The 24,615-nt window shown below is 40.2% G+C and overlaps 1 protein-coding gene across 1 annotated transcript in view; it reads right to left on the bottom strand.

Moving 5' to 3' along the window:
* LOC121944723 (spermatid perinuclear RNA-binding protein-like) overlaps positions 1-24,615 on the bottom strand; it is a 117,266-nt gene that overhangs the window by 59,828 nt on the left and 32,823 nt on the right. Inside the window, exons 2-5 of the mRNA XM_042488612.1 lie at positions 19,604-19,720; positions 11,910-12,136; positions 7,897-8,062; positions 2,446-2,590 (exon numbers count right to left, since the gene is read on the bottom strand). Coding sequence (XP_042344546.1) covers positions 2,446-2,590; positions 7,897-8,062; positions 11,910-12,136; positions 19,604-19,606 — 541 coding nt within the window. The 5' untranslated portion in view covers positions 19,607-19,720. The remainder of the gene's footprint in view (positions 1-2,445; positions 2,591-7,896; positions 8,063-11,909; positions 12,137-19,603; positions 19,721-24,615) is intronic.

Below are 24,615 nucleotides of genomic sequence, written 5' to 3' on the forward strand. Positions count from 1 at the left end.
AACACAACGAGGGTCTGAAATCAACTCCCGCCAAACGCCAAATGTGGGAAGATTTTTTGTTTGGCGAGTAAATCTCAGAAGTAGATCTCAGACGGGCGCCGCCGACTCAAAATACAGGAATATGGGAAAAAAGAAAGTCACCAAAAAAGGTTCAACGGTGCCGGATGAAAAGACGAAAAGATGCTCACCGACGGCCGCCCATCTGTTTGGTGTGTCAGGGCCTTTATTTCTTTGTAGGTAAAAAAGAAATAAAAGATTCAATAAGAGGTGAACTATCATCTGTTGTTGGTTAATTTGACCTAATTTTAAAATGACTGTACTCAAACTGTACCTGCATCGTCAGTTATTTGGATTTTATCCGCTCATATACTTAAAGCGTGCTGTAAATTGTGACGCTGCACACGTTTTTTTTGTCTTAACCACCATACAAATACTGTATCTTCATATTTTATTAATTTAGGATGGATCTTAACATCAGGTAAGAAACTAAAACTTGCTCCCCAGCTGACTTTGTTAAAATGTGGATGAAAGTACATTCTCTCTTCTTCAATAAATAAATCAGAAATTACAATTCTTGGCGAATGCAGATATTTTGCATCCAAAATGGAACCAGCTATCAGACAGAAACCTAAGCAGAGTTCATAAACCCCTGAGGCTGCTATCTTAATAACCTTTTTAAATTCTTGTGTTAGTTTTATTTTTTTGGTGTGTGTGTGTGTGTGTGTGTGTGTGTGTGTGTGTGTGTGTGTGTGTGTGGGAAACAGTGCCAGGACAGTCGGCTCTGCTGCTGTTTGTGTGCACGCAGCGAGGCAGAGAGGGACAGTCACACCGTAACAAACCCGGATCAAACACTGTCCTTGTTTTTCCGTGCTGACAGGATGTTGAACCTGAAGGAAAAATGCTTTTCTCCTTGTTGTGACTCAACAGCTGTGCTTTTCTCCCGTTTGGCAGGATTCATTTTTCTACCTTTTGTGACGGCTCGACTCAATCTGTCCCCGCTGGGAGCGGGACCACAATGGGACTCGCTGCGCTGTAATGGCAGCTCGCCGCGTCCGACTCTTCGCCTTTCATTCATTTTTAATTTCACTTCCGTTCGTGGGAAGAACAAACACAGTCGAGGCACTGAAGCTTAAGTTTCCCTTCAGTTTTTTCACAGCTACTGATCACATGAGATGAGTCGCCTCGTTGGTGTGAGGAGCTACTTCACGTCAGCAGCCACCTCGCTCTCTGCAAAACGACATTAGGCCAGGGGCCAGTCACAGCAGCCCCAAACATGCTTTTAGGATTTCAGGACATTTCTAAGATTTTAGGACGTACCCAGGATTTTAGGATGTTTCAAGGATTTTAGGACGTTTCAAGGATTTTAGGATGTTTCAAGGATTTTAGGATGTTTCTACAATTTTAGGATGTTTCTAGGATTTCAGGACTTTTGGGGGGTTTTAAGATGTTTCTAGCATTTTAGGATGTTTCTTGGATTTTAGGACTTATGTTTGGGGACATTTCTTGGATTTAAGTACATTTCTAGAATTTTTTGACGCTTCCTGGATTTTAGAACATTTGTCGCATTTTAGGATACTTCCAGGATTTTAGCTATTTTTCACAGATTTTAGGACATTGCAAGGACTGTATGACTTTTAGCATTTTAGCATGTTTCTAGGATTTTAGGATGTTTCGAGATTTTACCATTTCATTTTTGGGATATTAGAGGCTTAGCTAGGACCTCTGTCAGGGATGCAGGGCACTTTTTTGGATAAATAAACTCTATTTTGATGCTGTTTTATGCATTTTGGCAGCTTATGTATGCTAGAAGTACAAACACAGTTCCCAGTGTTAATCATTTTATTTTTATTGCAAATTAAAAAATGGCTGGGGGGCCACCTGGCACCCTATTGAGGGCAAGATTTGGCCTGTGGGCCCTTAAATTGAGTATTTCATGGATTAAGTCCTTAAAATGTATCTATATTTGGCCTAAAATTATGTCTTTGTTTAAAACATCAAACAGAACAACTTCTCAACTCTGATTTTTGGATCGATGAGTCGTTTCTCATCAGATGCAGGACGATGTACAAGAGGACACCTGAGACAGATGTCTCCTTTTTCACCGATCCCAACCCAACACATCCCCTGCGGAAATCATCCTTCAGCAGCCATCTGCTATTTCCACCACACTTGACCCAGATCCATATCATCCCTTCTCCTTTTCCCCCCTCTTCTCCTCTCAGCTTTCAGCTCTCTCGATGTGTCATCCTTCCCAATTTCCCCCAGTCTGTCCCCCACATCCAGCTCAGGTTTCACAGCACTTTTATACCTCTGCAGTCCCGCCCTCTCTCTCAGCCCTCTGTTGTCATATAAAGGTCAAATAAAAACAGGAGAAGCATCCTCCCAAACAGGAAGCACAGGAGGGGGCAGGGTGGGGGTGATGGGGAGAGGAGGCGGAGTAAATACCTTCTTCTGTGGTGCCGCGCTCCTCCCTCATGGTTAAGGAGGAGAGGGTGATCTTCAGAGTGAGTCGGGGGTCTTTGGCGCTGCAGACCCGGATGGCTGCCTCGGGCACGCACGACTGCACCTCGTATTTGTCCTCCGTCATTGTCTGCAAAGCAGGGCTGCACCATTAATTAAAAATCGAACATCACAGATGCAACATTGACTCCAGCAGTTTGTAAAGAACGAGGCGGTTTGTTTAGGACAAGCTCTCTGAACAAGGTCTTACAGGGCCTGCAAATTAAATACTGTATTAACATCAAGCATTTCATATATTTCATGTATTTAAATAAATATACTTTGTTTACCTCATCTGCAGATAAAAGGTCTTTACTTGAACCACTCTTATATTAAACTCCTTTCAGTCTGAACAACAGCCCGAGTCACTTTGATGCTAAAGTCAAGATCAGAATGTTATGAGGTCGGATCTGTAGTATTTCTGCATCACTTTGAAAAAGTCAGGCTCAGATTAATATGAGGGCAGCAGATACACAACATAAAACACGCAGAGAGAGAAACTTAATGTTATAAAATGAGAATATAAATCAATAAATCAGCTTCAGTCAGCACAGTGTCAAGGTGAACACCAAAGATTAGTGTCTCCAATTCAGTATCTGACCAAGTGTCTCCTCTTCTGTTCATTCAGTTCATTCTTGAGTCCAAGTGGATGTTTGTGCCAAATTTGAGCAAACTACCTCAAGGCCTTCTTGAGATGTTGTGTTCATGAGAATATAAAATGGATGCAAGGTCATAATTACTTTGACCACCAAATTTTAATCCATTCTTTCTTGAGTCAAAGTGGACGTTTGTGCCAAATTTGAAGATATCCCCTTGAGGCGTCCTTCAGATATCACTTTTAAAAGAATGAGACAGACAAGGTCACCGTTACTGTGACCTTTGACTACCAAAACATAATCAGTTCGTCCTTAAGTCCAAGTGGATGTTTGTGCCAAATGTGAAGAAACTCCCTTGAGGTGTCCATTAGGTATCACTTCTAAAAGAATGAGACGGAGAAGGTCTCTGTTACTGTGATCTTTGACCACGAAAATATAATCAGTCTGTCCTTAAGTCAAAGTAAGTGGACGTTTGTGCAAAATTTAAAGAAACCCCCATGAGGCATCCTTTAGGTATCATTTTTAAAAGAATGAGACAGACAAGGTCTCCGTTATTGTGACCTTCGACCACCAAAAGAAGTTTGTGCCAAATCTGAGCAAATTCCATCAAGGCCTTCTTGAGATATTGTGGTCACGATCATGAGTCAGATGCAAGGTCATAGTGAGCTTTGATCAATGACCACCAAAATTTAATAACTTCATCAATAAATTCAAGTGGATGTTTGTGCCAAATTTGAAGAAATTTCCACAAGGCGTTTTGAGTTTGAGACGTACAGATGCACAGGCGCATGGACGGACTACCCAAAAACATAATGCCTCTGGCCTCGGATATCATCGGTGCAGAGGCATAAAGTCAGAAAAGTAGAGTAGTGTGTATGACATGTTTGTTTGTTTATTAACATCTATATTACCTTTTATATTAAACAGTAACTAGATTAAATACACATCCATAACATCCATACTCACAGTGTGTCAAACCACATTAAAAAAACAATACAACACAAAACAACCAGCACAAACACCATCTAACACACACAGCAGCTCTGCACGATGATTTCTCTCTTCAGTAGTCGAGAAAATAAAGTAACATGAAACGTATCCACTAAATTAGAAGAGAAAATGAAAGATATATCTCCAAACCTGACGTACTGACGGAATCACATGATTTGGACACTGACTCTTATGTGAATTATTTTTCATAACAAGCATATTAAAAGTTTTCAAAGAAAATGATGACATTTAGGAGCTAAAGCAAAACACCAAAACAAGATTTGACATAAAACTAATTTCCATGTGAACGACAAACAGGCCTCTGAAAGCAGCAAAGGGCTCAAACTGTTGTGTTTACATTCAGCCCCCCCCCCCCCCCCCCGTTGTTACTGCCAGCCAATTCCCAGCACGCCAAACTATCTTGTTTTTCCTCGAGATTCGTGTTGCCTTCAGTGGCATGTTTTCAAGTGCATTCTCTCTATCTCGTCTCTGCGAGAAATGACCCCATCCATCACCCCGCTGCCTGTCAATCTCTCCCAGCTTGGCCCGGGAAATGAGAGCTTCAAAATGGTTTCCTCCGCTGATGATGAAGCACGCGCGGCAGATATGGCAGGTAATTAACTGAGACGGGGGGGCCACAGGAAGCGCAGACGGCTCCGTGTGCGTCGATGCCGCTTTGTTAGCTGGCAGATGCTTAAAGGAGGGGGCGGGGCTCCGTGGAAACTCATCTGACGGGTGGAGATCTAATGATAACACTTTTTGTTCACCTCAGAATTTTAGGGTGTTATAAACCCGCAGAGCTCTCAGGGTTGCTGAGATGCATCACGCCTGATTGAATTAACAAGTCGGCGCTGTAAAGACGGCGTCCCGGCGGTCAGAGGTTGGACGGTGAGGATTATGCCGCAGTCAGGCTTCAGATTTCTCAAGGAGACAGAACGGCAGAGATAAATCAGGTCCGGTCTCAGCAGCACAGGACACTTCCTTTTCATATCACACTTCAAACCATCTCTCTGGATCTCCGTCTCCTACTGACTAAAAATAAACCTTTCATCTGGTTAAAGAACAAAAAAACTTTTTCTCCCTTAGAAATTATTTATTTCACCCACAAACGGCTCTTTGATGCATCACCGCTGTAATACGTCATTATTCTGAGGACAGAACAATGTTTTGCTTCATTCAGGCTCAAACTCTTCTCTACTGTTTCTGATTTAAGAGGGTCAAATTATGACTTTTATCTTTACTGAATTATTCTTTTTAAGTTTAGGTTTAACAGGTTGAAATATTAAAAAACTTAACAAGAAATGGCCCAAAAAAATTGCAAGATATTAATAAAAAGTAATAATAATAATTATAACAATAATGAATAGAGCATCCGCCACTAATTACCATCCATCTCACCTAAGCAGCGCTCAAACATCAAAAGAAATCTGTCTGCACCAAGTTTGAAAGATAGAGTAAATAAGTCAGAAATACATTTAAAAAATTGACCACCGTAAGGTTTTCCACAGATCTTCGTCCGTGAGCGATAAGAAATGTTCCACAATTTGCAAGAAATTAATAGATTTTAAAAAATATTTTTAAAAAAGCTAGGGAAATAACCTCTTAGAGGGGAAAAAGAAAAAAGCTAGGGAAAAACTTATCTAATCTACAATTATCATTAAAAATATCTAAAATTATGTGACAAAATGATTATATTTCGAGCACTTTTCAGGTCATTTCCTTTTGAAAAAAAAAACTTCCTCATCTTTATTTAAAACTTATTTTCAGGTAATTTTCTTGTAATTTTTACTAATTTTGGGTCATTTTTTTTCTTTTGTAGCACATTGTCTTCTTCCAATGTTTTTGAAAGAAATTTAGCCGATTTGCTCTAATTTTAAGGGGTTAAATGTGCAAGCTGAGATTGGACGTGAGATCTGATCGCTGTCTTCAGTCATATCCACGATAATAAATGCCGAGCTTTGTGTGGAAATGACCGTACGCCCTGTTTTCTGTCCTACGTTTGTTTCGTAAATGAGGGCCGATGTGTCTCCATGTATTATTATTATTACTTTTGCATTCTTAGAAAACTGAGTGTCATATAACTCATTTTGCACTAAATGCTTTGAAATTACTCTGAGGAAAATGTATTTTTTATCTTATCTTTCAAACCTGCCTCTGCGCTTCATTTTTAATTCTGCTCCGTGTTGTGTGAGTAAACATTCGGCTGTGTACCATCCGTCATGCAGTTTAGACAGACTGCAGTGAGAAACAGCTCGCTTCATTCTGATGTCTGTGTGTTTCAGGTGATGTTTTCAGCATTTCAGTATCATAAGACTATACATCATCATTTGTTTACACATTTCTTAAAACAAATAATCTACAGCAGATATTTACGATGCTCTCTTGTCCTTTATACTGATTCGAAAGTGTCGACTTTCAGAGAAAATGCCAAAGTATGTCACTGAAATGCGAAAAAAATATAGTGACAATTTTTTGTGACAATGTAATCTCGGAGCTTTCGACAGCGTCTCATTTGTTTCCTGTACACCCACAGATCACAGCTGACAGGATGTTTTGGTTTTAATTATCTTTAAAGCTTTAAAGCTTTTCCCTTCTGCTGTTTTAACTGCATCAGAAAGTAACAACTCGCAGATAAATGCTGTGTTTTTCACTCTTTATGGCTAAATTCAGTGTATAAGGCTGCATTCTGAATGTGTTCTTTATACTTTGCAGGGCTGTAAACTTCTGGTGGGCGGTGTCATTTTAAATTTATTGTTTTGCTGTTTTTAGTGTATGCACTAATGTACGTCTGCTGGCTGCACAAGAATTTGCCCCTCGGGGGAAAATAAAGCTTTCTTGACTTGACTGGATCGGTTGGTTATTATGCTCAGAATCTTCAGATTTTCATGAAATTTAACTTTTTAAAAGCTTTTTTAAGCAGTTTAAAGTTTGCATTTTTTTTCTCTGCAATAGCTATTCAATGCATTTACATTCAGTAATTTTCTTTTGTATAGAAGCTTTTATTGTTAGTGGCAATACCATATTTATTTATTTATTTATTTTTACATGCAGGTTTCGTTATGTCTTTATGTCTTTTTAGCACTCGGTGCGTGTCATGTTTTTCTTGTAAAGCACATTGGGCTGCATTTCTTGTATGAAAGGTGCTATACAAATAAAGCTTCTTATTTATTTATTTATTTATATTTCTGGTAGTTTAAGTTTTGCCAACACAAAAAAGTGCAAAAAAGTTGCACATCACTATACAAATACACATCCACCCACAAGACAGATGGACAGACAAAAGCAAAACAAAACAAACCAAAAACAGAAATGAAAGAAAAAAATAAATCAATAAATACATGACGAATGAGATTAACAATACTTGATAATTAAAACAATATTAATAATAATAATTTACATTTTTTTCTAATTTGTTCTAATTTTTGGTCCATTTCTTGGTGAGTTGCTCGTTCACCTCTTTCCGTTTTTGAAAGAAATGAAGTCAGTTAATTCAGGTTTCAAAGGGTTAAACACAATATCCCGTCTACCGCTGTAACGCTGTTATTTTTTATTATTATCATCATGTCCTGCTTCACATCAGGGCGTCAGCGTGTCTCCTCTTCAGTGTCACCACACAAACTCTCGTGCTTTTATCACACATAAAAAACTTTGTGGTCGCTCTCTGAGGACGAGCGTTTCCTCTGAAGCTCGGATCACAAAGATACTTTTTAAAAAAAAAAAAAAGCCCCCCCCCCCCCCCAGGGCTGCCCCCGAGCTGTGCTTCCAGTGTGGATGCTGAACACTGCAGTGCTGGAGGTGTGGCTGCGTGTACCTGGATCTGCAGCGGGAGGTTGGCGCTGATGGTGTACAGCAGCAGCTTGGTGGGTTTGTCCCGGCACATCAGCACCAGCTCCAGGTCCATGTCCCCTTTGATCAGCAGGCCTTTGGCCACCAGGCCGACGCGTGTCACCCCGCACAGCGTCGAGGTGCCGCTGGGCCTGAGGACAGAGACAGACTCTCTGATAACCACACAGACAGTTCACAACACACAAATACAACCCGAGATCCTAAAATTTATAAATGAGCAAACTGGTAAGAAACGTTCCACAAATTGCTAGAAATGTATAAATTTATTTTTAAAAAGTTAGGGGAAAACGTCTAGGGAAAAACTATATCTATAATTATCATTATAAATATCTAAAATCATGTTACAAAATGATTATATTTTGGAGCACTTTTATTACGCATTTGCAGTTATGCTACATTATTGTTGTAATTTTTAAGCATTTTTCCAGGTAATTTCACTGTTTTTTTTATTATCTATTTTTATTTTTTTATTTATTTATTTATTTTTAATTCTATCAAACGTGTGATGTGCATCATAATTAGGGTATGGATTCTCTCGTGTTATCACACAAAAAAATATATGTTTTAGGTTTTTTAGGTCAATTTATAATTATAACAATAAAATACTGAAATGATGTTACAAAATTATAATCATTTTTAAGCAGTCATTCAAATGTCCTTGTTTTTTATTCGACTTTTTTAATTATTTATTTTATTTATATTTTTCTTTCTTATATTTCTGATATTATTACTATATTTCTTTCAGATAATTTTCTTGTACTTTCCACTTTATATCTTGCTTATATTTGGGTCAATTCTTCTTTTGTTGCTTATTGCCTTCTTCCCATGTTTCTCAATTTGCTGGTTAGGGACAAATTTTCTCCAGGTCTGTCTTTATACGAGATTCATGTTCCACTCTAACAATGAAATTTGCTGTGATATTTTCTTGTCTCCATGCTGGCCATGAAGTGACTCCTTCCTCACACGAAAACGCTGTAAGAAATGTTTGAAGTTCAGCTGAATAATAAGCACCAGCAGCAGCATGTGAAGGTTAATTGCTCGTGTTTTGTCCCAGCGAGAAACAGGAAGTATCCCTCCGCTGCGTGCCAGCGACAAAACTGTCAGCAGAAACATTAATTGGTGAACTGTACTAAAAGCCTGTAACATTTGGAGAACTTGATTTAGCATCGTGTTAACTCAGCTGAACTTTAAAATGTGTGTTTACACAGGAGGAAAGATTGCAGAAACTGTCCTGCATTTTTTACACTGCAAAGATGAATTCACAGACTGTTTGATCTCCACAACATAAGTCCCTCCATCCGGTACTGTAGTAGCATGTAATTAAACTTTAAAGGGTCAGTTTGCCCAATTTACTGAGATATTTTCTCGTTCACTTGTTGTAGAATCATTGGCCTAGTTTAGTTGGACTTTGACCTTTTGCATATGAAATGACATCACTTTATCAGTTTATTCTCTTCGACATTTGTGGGAAATTTTTGTCGTAATTTGCATATCAATTCTTGCATAATCATGGAAAATATGTTTTTTTATGCCAGTGATGATGAGTTCATCATTGAGACCAAGTGGACGTTTGTGCCAAATGTGAGGAAATTCCATAGAGGTGTTCTTGTATGGGACAAACTGGAGGCCACAGTGACTTTTGACTACCTAAATGATCAATTATATAAATTATATATTATATAAATTGATCATTAGGTTCAAGTGGACAATTGTGCCAAATTTGAAATTTAACATACAAATTTTTACGCTGTGGCAAGAAACAGAAACATTTGTGATGTCAACTTGACCTTCTTTTTTTTTTTTTTTACTTCTTTTTCTTTTAAACACGTTTCCCTGACACACATGTTGCGTCATTCTGTGTCCCCTCTCCAAATGTTTTTGCCCGTCTTTGAACACGTCACAGATTAAACTCTGTGATTTTTTTTTTTTCCTCAGCAGCAGTTTGTGATTTGAGCAAACTCAAGACCTTCCATCTGAAGTGGCTTTTAATTTAATTTATTTTTTTTTAAATTTACTATTATTTATATAGTTTAGTCTGAAAATTGACGTAAAATCTGACAAGATGTTTTTAAGATATCTAGAATCTAGACTAGAATCTAGAATGAGACGGAAGTAAGGTTACCTTGACCTTTAACCAAAATAATTTCAATTTATTAATGAGTTTAAGTGGACATTTGTGCCAAATTTGAAGACATCCCATCAAGGACCTCTTGAGAAATTATGTTCACGATAATGAGACAGTAGCAAAGGCACGGAAACCTTGACCTTTGACCGGCAAATTCTGATCAGTTCATTGTTGAACCCAACCGATGTTTGTGCCAAATTTGAGATATCTGCGTCACGAGAATGGGACGGACCAGCTAACAGTGACATTTCTGCTGTGACTGTCTCTGTTATAGCAGGATGAAGTGAATAGAGTACATTTATTTAAGAACAATAAGTATATCTGCCATAACATTTATCAGCTACAGTCACCGAGCGGATACAAATTTACATTCAAAACATTTCAACTGGACATCAACGAATGCTCATAACAGCCCAGACTGAGTGACAATTCACTCTGTTCTGGATTAACATCTTTATAGAAACTAGATTAAATCTACTGCAGCTCGACCGGCTGCAACTGCCGATGTTTTGATTCATTAATAATAAAAAGATATACATAAAAATGTATCAATGCACAATGAGTACTTTTACTTTATAATATTTAACCGGTGATACTTCTGGACTTTTGGCTTAATACATTTTTTTTACATGTTTATTGTTTACTGGATATAAATGATATCTTAATCTGTGTAATATCATAGCTGACCTGACCTACTCCTACACATAAACATTACAATATACTTTTTTTTTTCCGTCTTGGCTGTGTTTTATTTGTACGGATCAGCTCCCCCACAGAGATGCTGTGTGAATACTGAACCTCTGTGTGGATGTTCAGGCATCGAGCCAAACGTGGAGAATTTATGAGAGTTTGTTGAGCTTGTTTAATCATCCAATCATCACACGTATCCTCCGGATGAAGAAATACAGCAGAACAGTTTTATGAGGGAGACGATCTGGCACTGTGAAGAGGAAACGGCCCAAGGTACCAAAATAAACTGGAATGAGCGATAAATTTACTTCAACTTTGATCTGAGAACACGCCCACTGAGGGGTCCCATAAAACGGGGACACTCGACCTGCTTTGCTTGGGGGACACAAAATGAGGGACCAGTCGCAAGAGCCCCATACATGTGTCTAGGACATTTCTAGGATTTTGGGACATTTCTAGGATTTTAGGACATTTTCAGGACTTTGGGTATTTTCTAGGATTTTAAGGATGTTTTTAGGATTTCAGGACATTTTGGATTTTTTGGATTTAGGACGATTCTAGGATTTAGGCTATTTCTTGGATGTTAGGACGTTTTTCAGATGTAGGACGTTGCTCGGATTTGAGGACATTGAGGACTCTGCGATACTTCTAAGATTTTAGGATGTTTCTCTGATTTAAGACAATTCTAGGATTTAGGACATTTTTTGGATTTTAGGATGTTTCTAGCGTGTAGGACGCTACTTGGATTTTAGGACATTTCTCGTATTTTGGATATTTCTAGAATTTTAGGACATTTCTGAGAATTTAGAGCATTTCTAGGACATTTCCTTAATATTAGGACATGAGGGGCTTAGTTAGGACCTCTGTCTGGGGGTGTGGTGGATCCTCCACTGGCACTTTTTTTTGGATAAATAAGCCCTATTTTGATGCTGTTTCATGTACTCTTGCTCCTTATGTGTACTAAAAGAACAAAAACAGTTCCCAGTGTGAATCACTTTATTGTTATTGTGAATTAGAAAATGGTTTGGGGGGCCACTTTGTACCCTATTCCAGGCCAGATTTGGATCACAGGTGGTACGTTGAGTATCACTGCCATAAAGGAATGAACTATAATAAGATGATGAAAAAGCAACCCGAAGAAAAGAGCACACAACGGGACATACTTGGTCTCAGCAACGTCCTCTTCTGTGTTGTCCACAGCCTCGTTACTGATGGAGGTCTTCCCTGAGGATTTGTTGAGGCCATCCATCCAATCAGAGACTTTCTTGAGGGCTCCCTCCACGGTGGACACCAGCGTCTGCACGGCCTCCAGCTCCTCCGGCGCCGGATAGATGCTGGCGTGCTTGGCCATGACATGGCGGTCGTCGTTTGCAAAGGATCGGAACAACCTCTGGGTTCAGGCGAGGGGAAAGAGAGACATTATCATAATTTATTTTGGACAGGTTTTCATTCCAGCTCATGCTGGTGTGCGGTATGAATCACACAGAGCGAGCAGGTGGAGGTTTAGAGTGAAGCTCAAGGACGTTCAGAGCGGAAACGAGTCCGCTGTTGGACCTAAATGGACTTCTGCAGGAATGAAACCTGTGGCCTTTACAAAGTTGTAGCTCTGAGATGGTCTATCTGCCGCAGCAGTGTCATTTACAAATGTCATCAATGAGAATAATGTTCACTGTTTTCAGAGAATAATGGAAAAAATGTTTCTTATACATCAAAACACCTGAAGAAAACAAGCATTTCTCTATAAAATCAAATATTTTTGGACTAAGATGACCATCTAACTGGAAATACTGCTTTGTGGTCGTATGCCTGCGTGAACCAGTAAAGTTGCAGTTTACATCAATACTTGAAACATGGATGTTGCTGAAAAGAAGCTACAAACTGTAAAATATGGATGTTTCACACAGATCTTCCCCCCGACAGCACAGAAGATCTCTACAATCAGCACAAGATTAGTGTCACCAATCAGCATCTGACCAAATGTCTCCCCTTCTGTTGCTGAGTTATGACGCTGAGTAAAAGCAAGAAAAAGTGTTTTTGCAGAATGTACGATGTCACAGTGAAGTTAACCTTTGACCTTTTGGATATACAATGTTGTCACTTGATCATTTATTATTTATCCTATTTGTGTGAAACGTCATGATAATCATATGAGTGATGACCAAGAACATGTTTTTTAAGTCACAGTGACCTTGACCTTTGACCACCAAATTCGATTCAGTACATTCTTGAGTCCAAGTGGATGTTTGTGCCAAAAAAAATAAAAAACTCAAGAGAGAGATATCACATTTACAAGAATTACAAATATGAGATCACAGTGACCTTCACCTTTGGCCACAAATATCTAATTGGTTCATTATTGAATCCAGGTGGACGTTTGTGCCAAATTTTAAGAAATTCCCACAAGGTGTTCTTGAAATATCTGGGTCATGAGAACTGAATGGAATTCAAGCAAATAACGTATAAACAAACAATAACGTTTTCATAACATCTACAGGATCAAACAATTAAGTTACACTGAAATAATGAATTTTGGTTATTACCTGTCGGTCGGCAGAATAACTAATCAAACCTCGGATGTGCTCCATCATTTAACAGTTCACTGTGTTTTAATAAGACGACATAACTGCCAACCACATCAATAGATAAGTAAAGTCGATTTCGGCACCAGAAAAATGGCTAAATCTGTTGTAATTCATCCTCGGGTCAGTTTGCAAACAGCACATCTGCACATCACAGTCAACATCTGGTGCAGAGTCAACATAAATACATGTTAATGATAATACAGCACAGCCCTCCACCTTCACAGGGCAGACTCATGTCAGCGTTAACAGGCGCCTCGTCACACGCTGAAATACCAAACAGGCGTTTATCCACTCTGGTTTCAGAAAAACGTATAATAATAGTTAAAGGTTCAGAACAACTGTGTTTTAATGTGAACAGAAGGCCAGAACGGAGAGAAAATTATGTATTTTTAGATTTAAACAGCTTAAAGTGGATAAACTCTTCACACCGAATCATATGTTGTGTAGACTGGAAGCAGAGCGGTGCGGCGGTGAGGGAGTGTCGCTTAAATGGCCCATTTGTGAAGGTCAACAATAGAAAGCCAATCTCTCAGTCTCAGCCAAGTCTCAGTGAGCGTTTATGTTGGCTTCAACATCTGTAGATTTTTTTGTCAGTTTTTCAACCTAGTTTTTTGTTGTTGTGTTTCATTTATTTTGCAATATTCCCATTTGTTTGATGTTTTTTTAGTTTTTGTTTCTTTGTCATTTTTATCCGAATGTTTTCTCTTTACTCTTCTCGTATAACAGCAGCGGAGGCCACATGCTCTCAGTGATATCCCCCCAATCCACAATCCAAACGCTGTCTTCTTTTCATACGTCACTTTTTGCCCTTGTACTTCCCCCTGTATTGCTGCAAACTTGAATTTCGCCTGTGGGGATCAATAAAGGATTATCTTATCTTATCTTCGTTTCCTCGTCTGTGTTCTGTACTGGTGTTACTGCAACTCAGGAGTTTTGTTCATGATTGTTGCACCTGGTTTAGTTTCTGCTGTTTGTTTTTCTGTTACGGGGGGTGGAAGGGTAAAGGGGAGAAAACATGAGAAAAACAGGAAAAGGCTCAGGTTCTCTGAGATTTGTATGCCTTGCATTGTTCGGCCAATAAAAAAATTTTAAAAAATAAAAAATCTGTAGATGACACAGACTTGAGGGTGTGCCTTAACGTCACTTCAGTGATGCTTGCGGACCTCCGTGCAAGTGCCTAAAACTCTACATAACTGTCATGCTCAAAAGATGTTAAAGCACACCCTCATGTGCAATAATACGTAAATCACATATGGGTGATATTTCCAGGTGTCCACATACTTTTGGCCCCATAGACAGTGTCAGCTTCCTCCACATGCTTGATGTCTTATTTTCTAATATCTGACGTACATCTGACTACTTTTTATCTGCTGCTCACTCAGCTGTTTTAAAGGGTCATCGATACCAGACGATCAAAAAACTGGTTTGATGGTTAACCCTTTAAAACTTGAGCAAACTGGCTCCATTTCTTTCAAAAAACGCGGAAATGAGGCAATGTGCAACGAAAGAAGAAATGACCCAAAAATTTGCAAGAAATTAGTAAAAAACACAGGAAAATTACATGAAAATGTGTAAAATAAACGAATAAATATAATAAAAAATGAAAAAAGTAAAAAAAAAAGACCCGAGGAAAGGGCTTAAAAAATGTTTTTTTTGTGAGCGTTGCTCATTGCATTTTTTTCCCCATATTTTGGAAAGGAATCGCACTAATTGGCTCCGAGTTCAAAGCAATAGAAAAGTGATGTCACTTCAGGTCTTTAAAGGGTTAAAAGAAGAATCATCATCATAATCGTCGCCGTCATCCATCAAAGCCGCGCCGACTCTGGGTAATTACACAGAAACTAATCTGAGTTTGTTTGACTGTTGCTGCAGGAAGCAGACGAAACGGAGAGCAAAATAGATTTCTTTGAACTTGAACACACTGGGTTTTTTTTAAATTCAGCGCCTGGTGTTGTTTTCCCTCGACTTCCTTCCTCAGACATTCTGCTGCAAACGCGGCAGCTTGTTTTGGGTGTCAGCGCGGCTCATCACAGTCTGCACGATGACAGCAACACCTGAAGCGACCTGAGCTGCTGCCAATCTCTGCGTGGCCTAGATACAGCCGCCGTTACTTAACATTAACATTTATGACATGTACTCAGAGGGATGGAGCTCATTTCTGCGAGGGGGGAAAGGGAAAAAAAAGGCTGATGTGCAAAAATTAGCTCGGTGCTCGTTTTAACAAGCCTGAGTGCGTCCGGCGGTAGGCCGAGCGTCGCGCCACGCTTTCAGTCCAAGGTCAAACTGCTATCTCTCTCAATCATCCCTCGCTCTTTGACTGCGATCCTCTCTTTCCCCTTTCCCCCGTCCTCCCTCTCTCCCCGCCCGCAGCGTGTAAGCACACCCTCATTACGGTGAGTTATTTATGACGGTGCTTTAATAATTCATGGCCGCGAGTCTCAGGGGCTTGTGCTGGAGTTGCGAGGGTCATTCATCACGACCTAGCTAATCTCTCGCCGAACTGCCGGGGGCATTCGAGGCTGTGTAGCGGCAAGTGTGGGCATCGTCAACAACCATAACACACAAGCGTACGCACACAAACATTAACGAGATCTAAATGAAAGATTAAGACTTTCACGGCCTCAACACGGGTTGCGGATCCCGGCCCGGTGCCAGGCTCGTTGCTTTTATTTGTTACCTACAAGACAGCCGGGTGTTCAGGCTCGCGCCGCAATTACAGCATAATGACATTCAGCGCTTTAATGAATTGCATTGCCGGGTTTGTCGGTGGATGCCATTTACTTAAATCTGACACACGAATCAGAAATAATTCCTCTCACATTTTCTCATCTCGACATCTGACACGTACCAGCCTGCTGTACTGTACACATGAAGGTACAGAGCATCTGCGAAGACACCCAGCACATACACAGACTGCACACTGACATTACGCAACCATTCATTTCCCCTGATAGTCCTCGAAAAAAATATCCATCTGGGTGCCGGTGAATAACACACACCCTGATTTATGGCACAGATACAAAATTTTCTCTCCTTTGGGGGCCACGTTTGCAAAATCACAGGAGGCCATACATTCTAGGATTTTAGGACATTTCTTGGAATTTGAGCATGTTTTTAAGATTTAAGGACGTTTCTAAAGTTTCAGGACATTTCTCAGATTTTAGGATATTTCCTGGATTTTAGGATGCTTTTAAGATCTTAGGTCATGTTTAGGATTTTAGGACATTTCCAGGATTTTAGGACATTTCTTGGATGTTAGTACAGTTTTAGGATTTTAAGACATTTATAGGATTTTAGGATTTTTTTTTAGGATTTTGGCATGTTTCAAGGATTATAAGACAGTTCTAGGATTTTAAGATGGTTTTAGGTTTTTGGAATGTTTAAGGGATTTTAGGGCATTTCTAGGATTGTAGGACAAGTGTAGGTTTTTGAGATATTTTAAGGATTTTGGAATGTTTCAAGGATTTTAGGACATTTCTTGGATTTTAAGTTGTCTTTTAGGATTCAGGCATTTTTAAGGAATTAGGAATTCAGGCTGTTTTGGCAACAATACTGAGCAAATTTCACAGGAGTGAAATGGCCCCGCCTCCAACACTGTATCCAGTTCTCTTTGTAAATCCACGTTAAGGAGGAGGTCAGGGTGAACATAAGGGTCAAAAAAAGCAGGACTTTCGTTAATGAGTTGGCTATTCATGTTGCGTGTGAAACAAAAAGTCAAAGTTGACTTTTTAGAAGTTACAGGAGTCGATATAATGTAACTGTTGTTAAGCTATGTGACATCAGCTACATAACAAATATACTAAACCAAACTGCGACAGTTTTAGAACCTAAACCTCATGTTTAAAACTCCAACCATTAACGGTTACATTTTTTATTTTTGTGTTGATCTCCTGCCACTGGTGGGGGCACTAATTCACGAAACGTTCCTTTTAGCCGTATTAGAGGCTTTATAAAAACAGCCTATGTGGTTGTATTGGTTGGAGGTCAGTTGTTGGAATTCAACTTTAACTGGATGTGGATTAAAATCAATTATTTGGCTCAATTTTCTTTCTTTCTTTTTTTTTATTTTAATCTACTTTCCACCTGAGTAACCTGCCTCCAAACAGCTGCAGAGGACCTTTTGACATTTTTGCTGTACTTTCTTTCCTGACAAAACCACCATTATTCACACCGACACCATCCCACATATGTGACTAACCTTGGCCAAAACTCCGGCAACACTTTCAGTCTAAAGAACAACTTGACTGTGCGGCCAGGGTCGTCCTAAAACACATCACCACTGGTAAAACATTATCAATGTGTTGTACAACGACCTTGGTGAAGGCCAAAAGCTGAAATAAAATTATTTCTACCACAAACGCTGCTGGAGTTTTGACCTCCACAGACCTTTTTTCTTTCTCCATGTACCTTGGAAATACACTGTCGGTGCCGTTCTCTGCTCATAGTTTTTGTGGATTTTTCAGATGTAATGAGGGAGCAAACACAAACTCAAAAAACAAGTCAGTCGGTCCACAACTTTTAAAAAATCTATTTGTGTTAAAGGTAGAAATATAAAAGTCACACTTCTGATGTAATGAAAACTACAGTCCAGTATTCACATATTGTACTGTATGTTGGATTCATCAGATTAACTAAGTTTGAGGTTAAATGTTGCTGTAAACAGCTGACGGCCTCACAGAAGGAGTTTCACTAATTTTAGTCAAACTGGGTTGGAATATTTTCAGACAGTGCACTCTGTGAATTTCATCAAAACGTACTTCTCACTCAAATCCTTTGGGGATTGTCTGTGTTTTGGTGAGAAGGGTCTAATACTCATCAGTACCTGACATCAGACAAATGTTTCAAAAAGTATTTCAGCACAGTGCTTATTATCCTGCCGCCTGAAACGGTTCAATATGCCAACAATTGATTGTTTTGTTTGAGAAATAATGTAATGTGCTTGTGTCCCCAGGCCCCCAAAACATTACATTTTCCCCTGGTAATGATAATGAGAGGCTCAGCACCAGTGGCTGGATGAGACATGTTGCACTAAATCGGGCTGTCTGACATGTCCTCGCGTTGGAGCCAGCTGTTGGACATCTCCGCGCTGAAGTGGGCTGTCTGACATGTCTGCACTCTGAAGTGGACATAAGTTTAATTCAGCTTACATTTAAGCCATTATTTCCCTGTTAATGTTCTGTTTTATTTTATCCTAAAGTGTGAAGTATTTTGAAAAGTCTGTTTAAATGTGAGAGCTGTTAATTAATAATCAATAATCGGTCTGATGATCTATGATGATAATTGTGGAATCACCTTAGAAACTGGTTTACAGTGAGGTTAAATTTTCCAGCATTATATGAAAAATAAAAGCTCCATCCTCAACAAACTTCAGGTAAATTTAAACACATTGTGCTGATAACAGGCCAACCTCTCCTGACTGCAGGACTCTGGCTTCAGCTTCTGTCAAACTTCTGTGCTGTTAATCATTTTACTCAGCAATTAAAAACTTTTGAGTCGGCCTACTTCTCCTATAGCTGCCAACAGCCTGCCAACATTCACAGTTAGAGAGGGGCTGAAAATAAGCTCATGTGCTTGTGGCCCCGGGCCCCCAAAACATTACATCTGCCCCTGGTAATAATAATGAGAGCTCAGCACGAGCGGCTGGATGAGACACGGAGCGATGCGTCCTGGTGTTTCTAAATAATTCATCCAAAGTCTGATTAAAGCTGAAACTAACACAAAGTCGTCTGTAGAAGTCTGAAGAAGTCACTTTCACCTCTGCAGATGAGTCTGTTTTAGACACTTTGGTGCTTTGAGGAGAAGCAGCGCTCTGTTTGTCTGTCTCACTGCGCTGCTGTCGGACCATCAGCTGTTTGATCCGCGATAATGAAATGCTGTGGCTGTCAAACACTCAGCTGTTCAAGCGCCAAAGTCGTTCACTGCATTTCGTTTGCCGCAGTGCTATTCTTATTATAATTGGCTGTTCTTGTTGTCTCTTAATGCGTTCTATCGACTATGTCTCATATTTCAATCTTGGAAAAGTTATTTCGTGATTTATATCGTTATCCCTAGTAACAGCCCTAGTAACTACCATAAAGTTTAGGCATAGACAGGCATACTTGTCGGCTACAGAGCTGTGTACACAGCTCAGCTCTTCTGGTTAACCCCCGTTAAAAAACCTGCATATAGCTTATTTTATTGGAAATGAGGTAGGTGCGGGATTATTTTACGCAGTTGGAAAGGAACTTTAGTGGCTAAAAACACACAACACACAAAGAGGTGCACAGGAGGCTCACCATGTCCAGGTAATGGGGGGTCGTGGGAGGGGTCTAGGTGAGGACCAGGGTCCCGTCACTCGGCCTCTTCATGCAGCCAAACGTCTCTCAGCTGTCAGCCTCTCAGTCAGAGTCTCACTGCAGGAAGAATACAGGACATTCAGTTATATTTCGCGATACACACAGAGGACAGGCGTTTTAGACATTTGTTGCCTTGGCGACACAGCTTTAACCTTTGTATTTGTTGCTTATAATGTGGGTGATCCATGATTTAAAGCTTACTCTAAGCCGCTCTGAGTAAGCATCAGCTAAATGCTTAAAATGTGGGGCTGCATTATCAAGGCTCAAATAATAATCCCAAATGTCAGATTCACAACCATTGTGCTGCATATTTCACAACTACTAATCACAAACATTTTGAGGTATTTCCATGAAAGACACAAGAGATGAAACTGGAGCCCCTGTTTCCAAAAGTAAATGGACACTGAACATCCTCCTTCTGTGGTAGTTGATTATGTGACTCCAAACAATGATCTGCTGCTCTAACATCCTCCACTCTTTTGATTTCAGACTTTCCAACAGACTTCATAACCTTGCTGCAGAGATGTGCTCCTATTCAGCCACAAGAGCATCAGTGAGGTCCAGCACTAATGCTGGATCAGGTCAGCCAAAGGTGTTGGATGGGGTTAAGGTCAGACTTCTGTGCAGAACGGTCAAGTTTCTCAAAGCCACCTTAGAAATCCATTTTTTTTCTGGGGCTGGCCTGTGTAGGCGGCACTGACATGGTGAAACAGGACAGCGACAAATACAGAATGCTTCCACAAAGTTTGAAAAGTATAAAGTCTAAATTCAATTTATTTGCTGCAGCATTACAATTTTTCCTATTTGGAATAAAGACCATAAAACCATTAAAAAGCCATAAATATGAAGAATAAATATCTCTAGGATTTAAGGACATTACCAGGATTTTAGGATGTTTCTCAGATTTTAGGACATTTTCAGGATTTTAAGACATTTCTAGGATTTGAGAATATTTCTCAGATTTCAGGACATTTCAACAATTTTAGGACACTTCCAGGATTTTAGGATGTTTCATAAGATTTTAGTACGTTTCTAGGATTTTAGGATACTTCTAAGATTTCAGGACATTTCTAAGAATTTATGACCTTTCAAGGATTCTAAGACATGTATAGAACTTAAGGACATTTCTAGGAACATTTAAGATATTTCTAGGATTTGAGGATGTTTCTCGGATTTTAGAACGTTTCTGGGATTTTAAAACATCTTTAGGACGTTTCTAGGATTTTAGGGCATCAGGGGCTCTGTTGGGGGTTGGGGGATATCCTCCACTGACACTTTTTGTCATAAACAAGCTCTATTCTGATGCTATTTTATGCACTCTGGCACCTTATGTATACTGAAAATACAAAAACAATTTCCAGTATGAATCACTTTATTATCATTGTGAATTACAAAATGGTGGGTGGCCACCCTGCACCCTATCAGGAGCTCGATTTCTCCTGCTGCAGTAAGTTACGTATGACTGGTTTAAGAGGATCTGAAAGCATGTGTTTTATCAGTTGAAGTCATTCCTCTTGTGTTCCTTGTGAAAAATTAATGGTTTTGCTGAAAAGATGCTTCATGTTTAATATGAGCCATTTGAAAAACTTGCTTCCTGATTAAAAATAAACCTTTAACAATGTAGCCTGGTTTTTACAAACCACTTTGATTCTGATGCTGCTGTGAAATTGTTTAATCTGTCCGCAGACGCACACCAACACATTAATTAAATTAGGCACAATATATTCTCACCATCAAACGCATTAGGTGAAGCAGCTTCGCTTTGCCCACGCGGTCAAATGCTAATGAGATCTGAGGCCGAGCCTGTGCTGGAAGCATGTGGCGGTGGGAGAGGAGAGAGGGCGGGCGCTGCTCTACAACATCCCGGGGGAATCGGCGGGGTCGAGCCCAGCGTCAATTGGATTCTCCGTCACCTTGACCTTGTTTTCAATGACGGAGCAGCTGATGGTGCTCTGCTGCAGCTCTGCCTTCACTCGCTGCAGCTCTTTTCTGTTCTGTCTGCTGAATCGCTTTTTAACCATCCAGGAGAAGAAACACACAATGCAACAGTTTGAAGAGAAATTTCGGGGAAGAGGATGTTGATCAATATGGCGCAGCAATTACTGGGCCGGCTGCTGAGCGCTCTTCCTTTCAGAGCCCACGTTCCCGCTCCTGCCCTGTTTTGGAACAAAAACTCCCCAAACAGAGGAACTTCAAAGCATTTACAACTGCTCAATAATGGAGGACGATGCTACGTGTGAGAGACCGGGAGCGCAACACATGAATGCTAACAAGCCTTGTTCTCACTCCGACAGCAAGAAGAGAGGAGAGACGGAGTGTGTTTGTGCCACAGGATTCGGTTTGATGATACATCACCTCCTCACGTCTGCTGCCGCTCGGCTCTGATCTCTGATGAGAAAATGTGACTTAACTGACTGTCGGTGACGGGCTGCAGAGTATTAACAGGACGGAGGGGAGGGGAAGGTGATGTGGCGAGGATTACTTCTGCCAATAAAAGTGACAAATTTGGATAGAAATTAAGAATTCAGACTTTGCACTCATTGCAATGTGATCTTCACAGATTAATCCCTGTTGTAGGCAGATGAAAAAACTAGAATTACCGCCTCTGCACACCAGTCCACCTGTCAAGTTTCTCTTACAGTTTACATTCATGTGAAAACACGGACGCTTCCACATCCCCCGCAGCACAGAGGATCTCTACAATCAGCACAGTTTCAAGATTAGTGTCACAGATTCAGTATCCGACCAAATGTCTCCCCTTAAGTAGTGGCCAGAAAAGTGTTTTTGCAGGACTTACCGATATCTCAGTTGATCTTTGACCTCTTGGATATAAAATGTCTTGAGATATAACCTTCACAAAAATAAGACAGCTACAAGGTCACCGTGATCTTGACCTTTGACCACCAAAATCTAATCAGTGCATTCTTCAGTCTACCCAACTGTTTGTGCCAAATTTGAGGATATTCCCTCAAGGTGTTTTTGAGATACCTTGACTATTGACCTGTGGCCACTAAAATCCCATCAGTTCAGCCTTGAGTCCGAATGGATGTTCAAATTTGAAGAAAATCTTTGAGGGTGTTCTTAAGATATCACGTTCCCAAGAATTGGATGTATGGATGAACAACCCAAAAACATAATGCCTCTGGCCTACGATAGCCGAGAAAAAACTAGCTGCAACCACATGCGTGCATGCATCCATGCTTTCATGCATTCACACACACAATCTTAACACAGTGACGACTCCCTACAACAACCGACTCATGAGACGGGCTGTTATGCACCTTTTTGTTATAGGCTACTCCCACTGCTGCCACCCCTTTTAGCCAATTGGCATGGACACAAACGCACAACTTCATACAAAACACACACACACTTGATCTCCTTGCCAAATTTCAGCCTCCTGGGCCAAAGACAGTGGCCGCCAAAGATGAACTGGCACCTCTCCAGCTACCAGTCCGACTGTACACCACATACTTGGTTCATACTGGGACTTGAACAGGCGAACCTCCAGTTCTCCAGCCAAGCCCCTGTAGACTGAGCTACCACAGCCCCCTGTGACCCATAATCCCTGCGAGTAAAAACGTTAGGCTTCCTTCTGAATACTGTTTCCAACGGTTTTTGTACCCTAGCTACAGTATGCCGGATTTCTTTACTAGTTAATCAGCTCCAGGCACATTTCTGCAGGTGTTTGCATTACCTGGCCGACACTGCTGCATGCAGCTACATGCTAACATCAGGGAGACATGTTTTCTTGGTAGCCAATGCTTCAAGGGCTCGTTTAGATTAGAACGGCTCTACTAAAAACGGAAAAGTCTTTTCTTTGCATTTTAAAAAAGCATCTGTGTACATAAAATAACATTGTGAAAACGGTCCTCCTGTACACAGATCTGCAAAAACAACTGAAAACGCTGTAGTATGCATGCCAGGCCAGTAGTTGGCGGCGCAACTTTGTGATAAGAATGCAATGCGCCTGCACATAAAGGTGTTCTACAGAGCGGTGAGTGTAAACAAACAAGAAGACGATGCTGAACACACGGAGTCAGCAGCACAAACAGCTCGGTAGTTGGCCATTGTTGTTTTTATCCTCCTAATTGCACATGGCTGTTAGTCTGAAACGTTACACACATGCGTGATGTGCATCCGTGACATTACCGCTCTCAAAGGATCAGCGCATTGCCAGTTTTACATGGATGAGGGTGGTGTTTTCAGTTTGCTTTTTCAGACCCCAAAACGCCAGTGTCATGTAAACCGAAGTAGGAACCACAACAAAAGTTTAATATTTTATGCAAGAACTTGCTGTGTGAAACAGGCCCCAAATTTCTCCCTGATTTGGATCCTATTCTGCTGCATTGTGTCCATTTGTATTTAGAAGCTTTAAATGGTGATTTTTCATGTTAAAAGTGCCACTTTTCTCTGTTATTGCGTGGTGCGATGGCGGTGCAGAGATGTAGAGGTGCAGAGATATAATAATCTGAAAATGTTGACCAATCAGGGCAGACTGGGCTTTTAGGAGGAGGTTTTAAAGAGACAGGTGCTAAAACAGAGTGTCACAGACAGATGGTGTTCCAGCACAGACAGTGTGAGGAAAATAAATTGATTTTGAACATTAAACATGTAAACATGTTCTATTGGAAGCTCAAAATCCAAGTATGAACCTAAAAATGAGCAGACGGATCTTTGTCAAATAACAGATTCAAAAGAGCGCTCTAATACAAAGACTGTCACACCCCATCGCTCTCTTTCTTTTTTTTTATCTTCTACTAAATCTTTACAATGAGATATGCAAGCGGCCGAACCCGCACTGGGATCTAAAGACACAAAATAAAAAGAAGCAAAAAAACAAGATGTGACTGGGAGGAGAGTCATACAGGACGCAATTATTTAAGCCAAAATGCCACAAAAACAGTCGATGCTGAAGCACATGGCACAGAGACAACACGAGCTTCAGCCCC

This window comes from Plectropomus leopardus, chromosome 6 (assembly GCF_008729295.1).
Source record: "Plectropomus leopardus isolate mb chromosome 6, YSFRI_Pleo_2.0, whole genome shotgun sequence".
In the NCBI taxonomy this organism is placed as follows: domain Eukaryota; kingdom Metazoa; phylum Chordata; class Actinopteri; order Perciformes; family Serranidae; genus Plectropomus; species Plectropomus leopardus.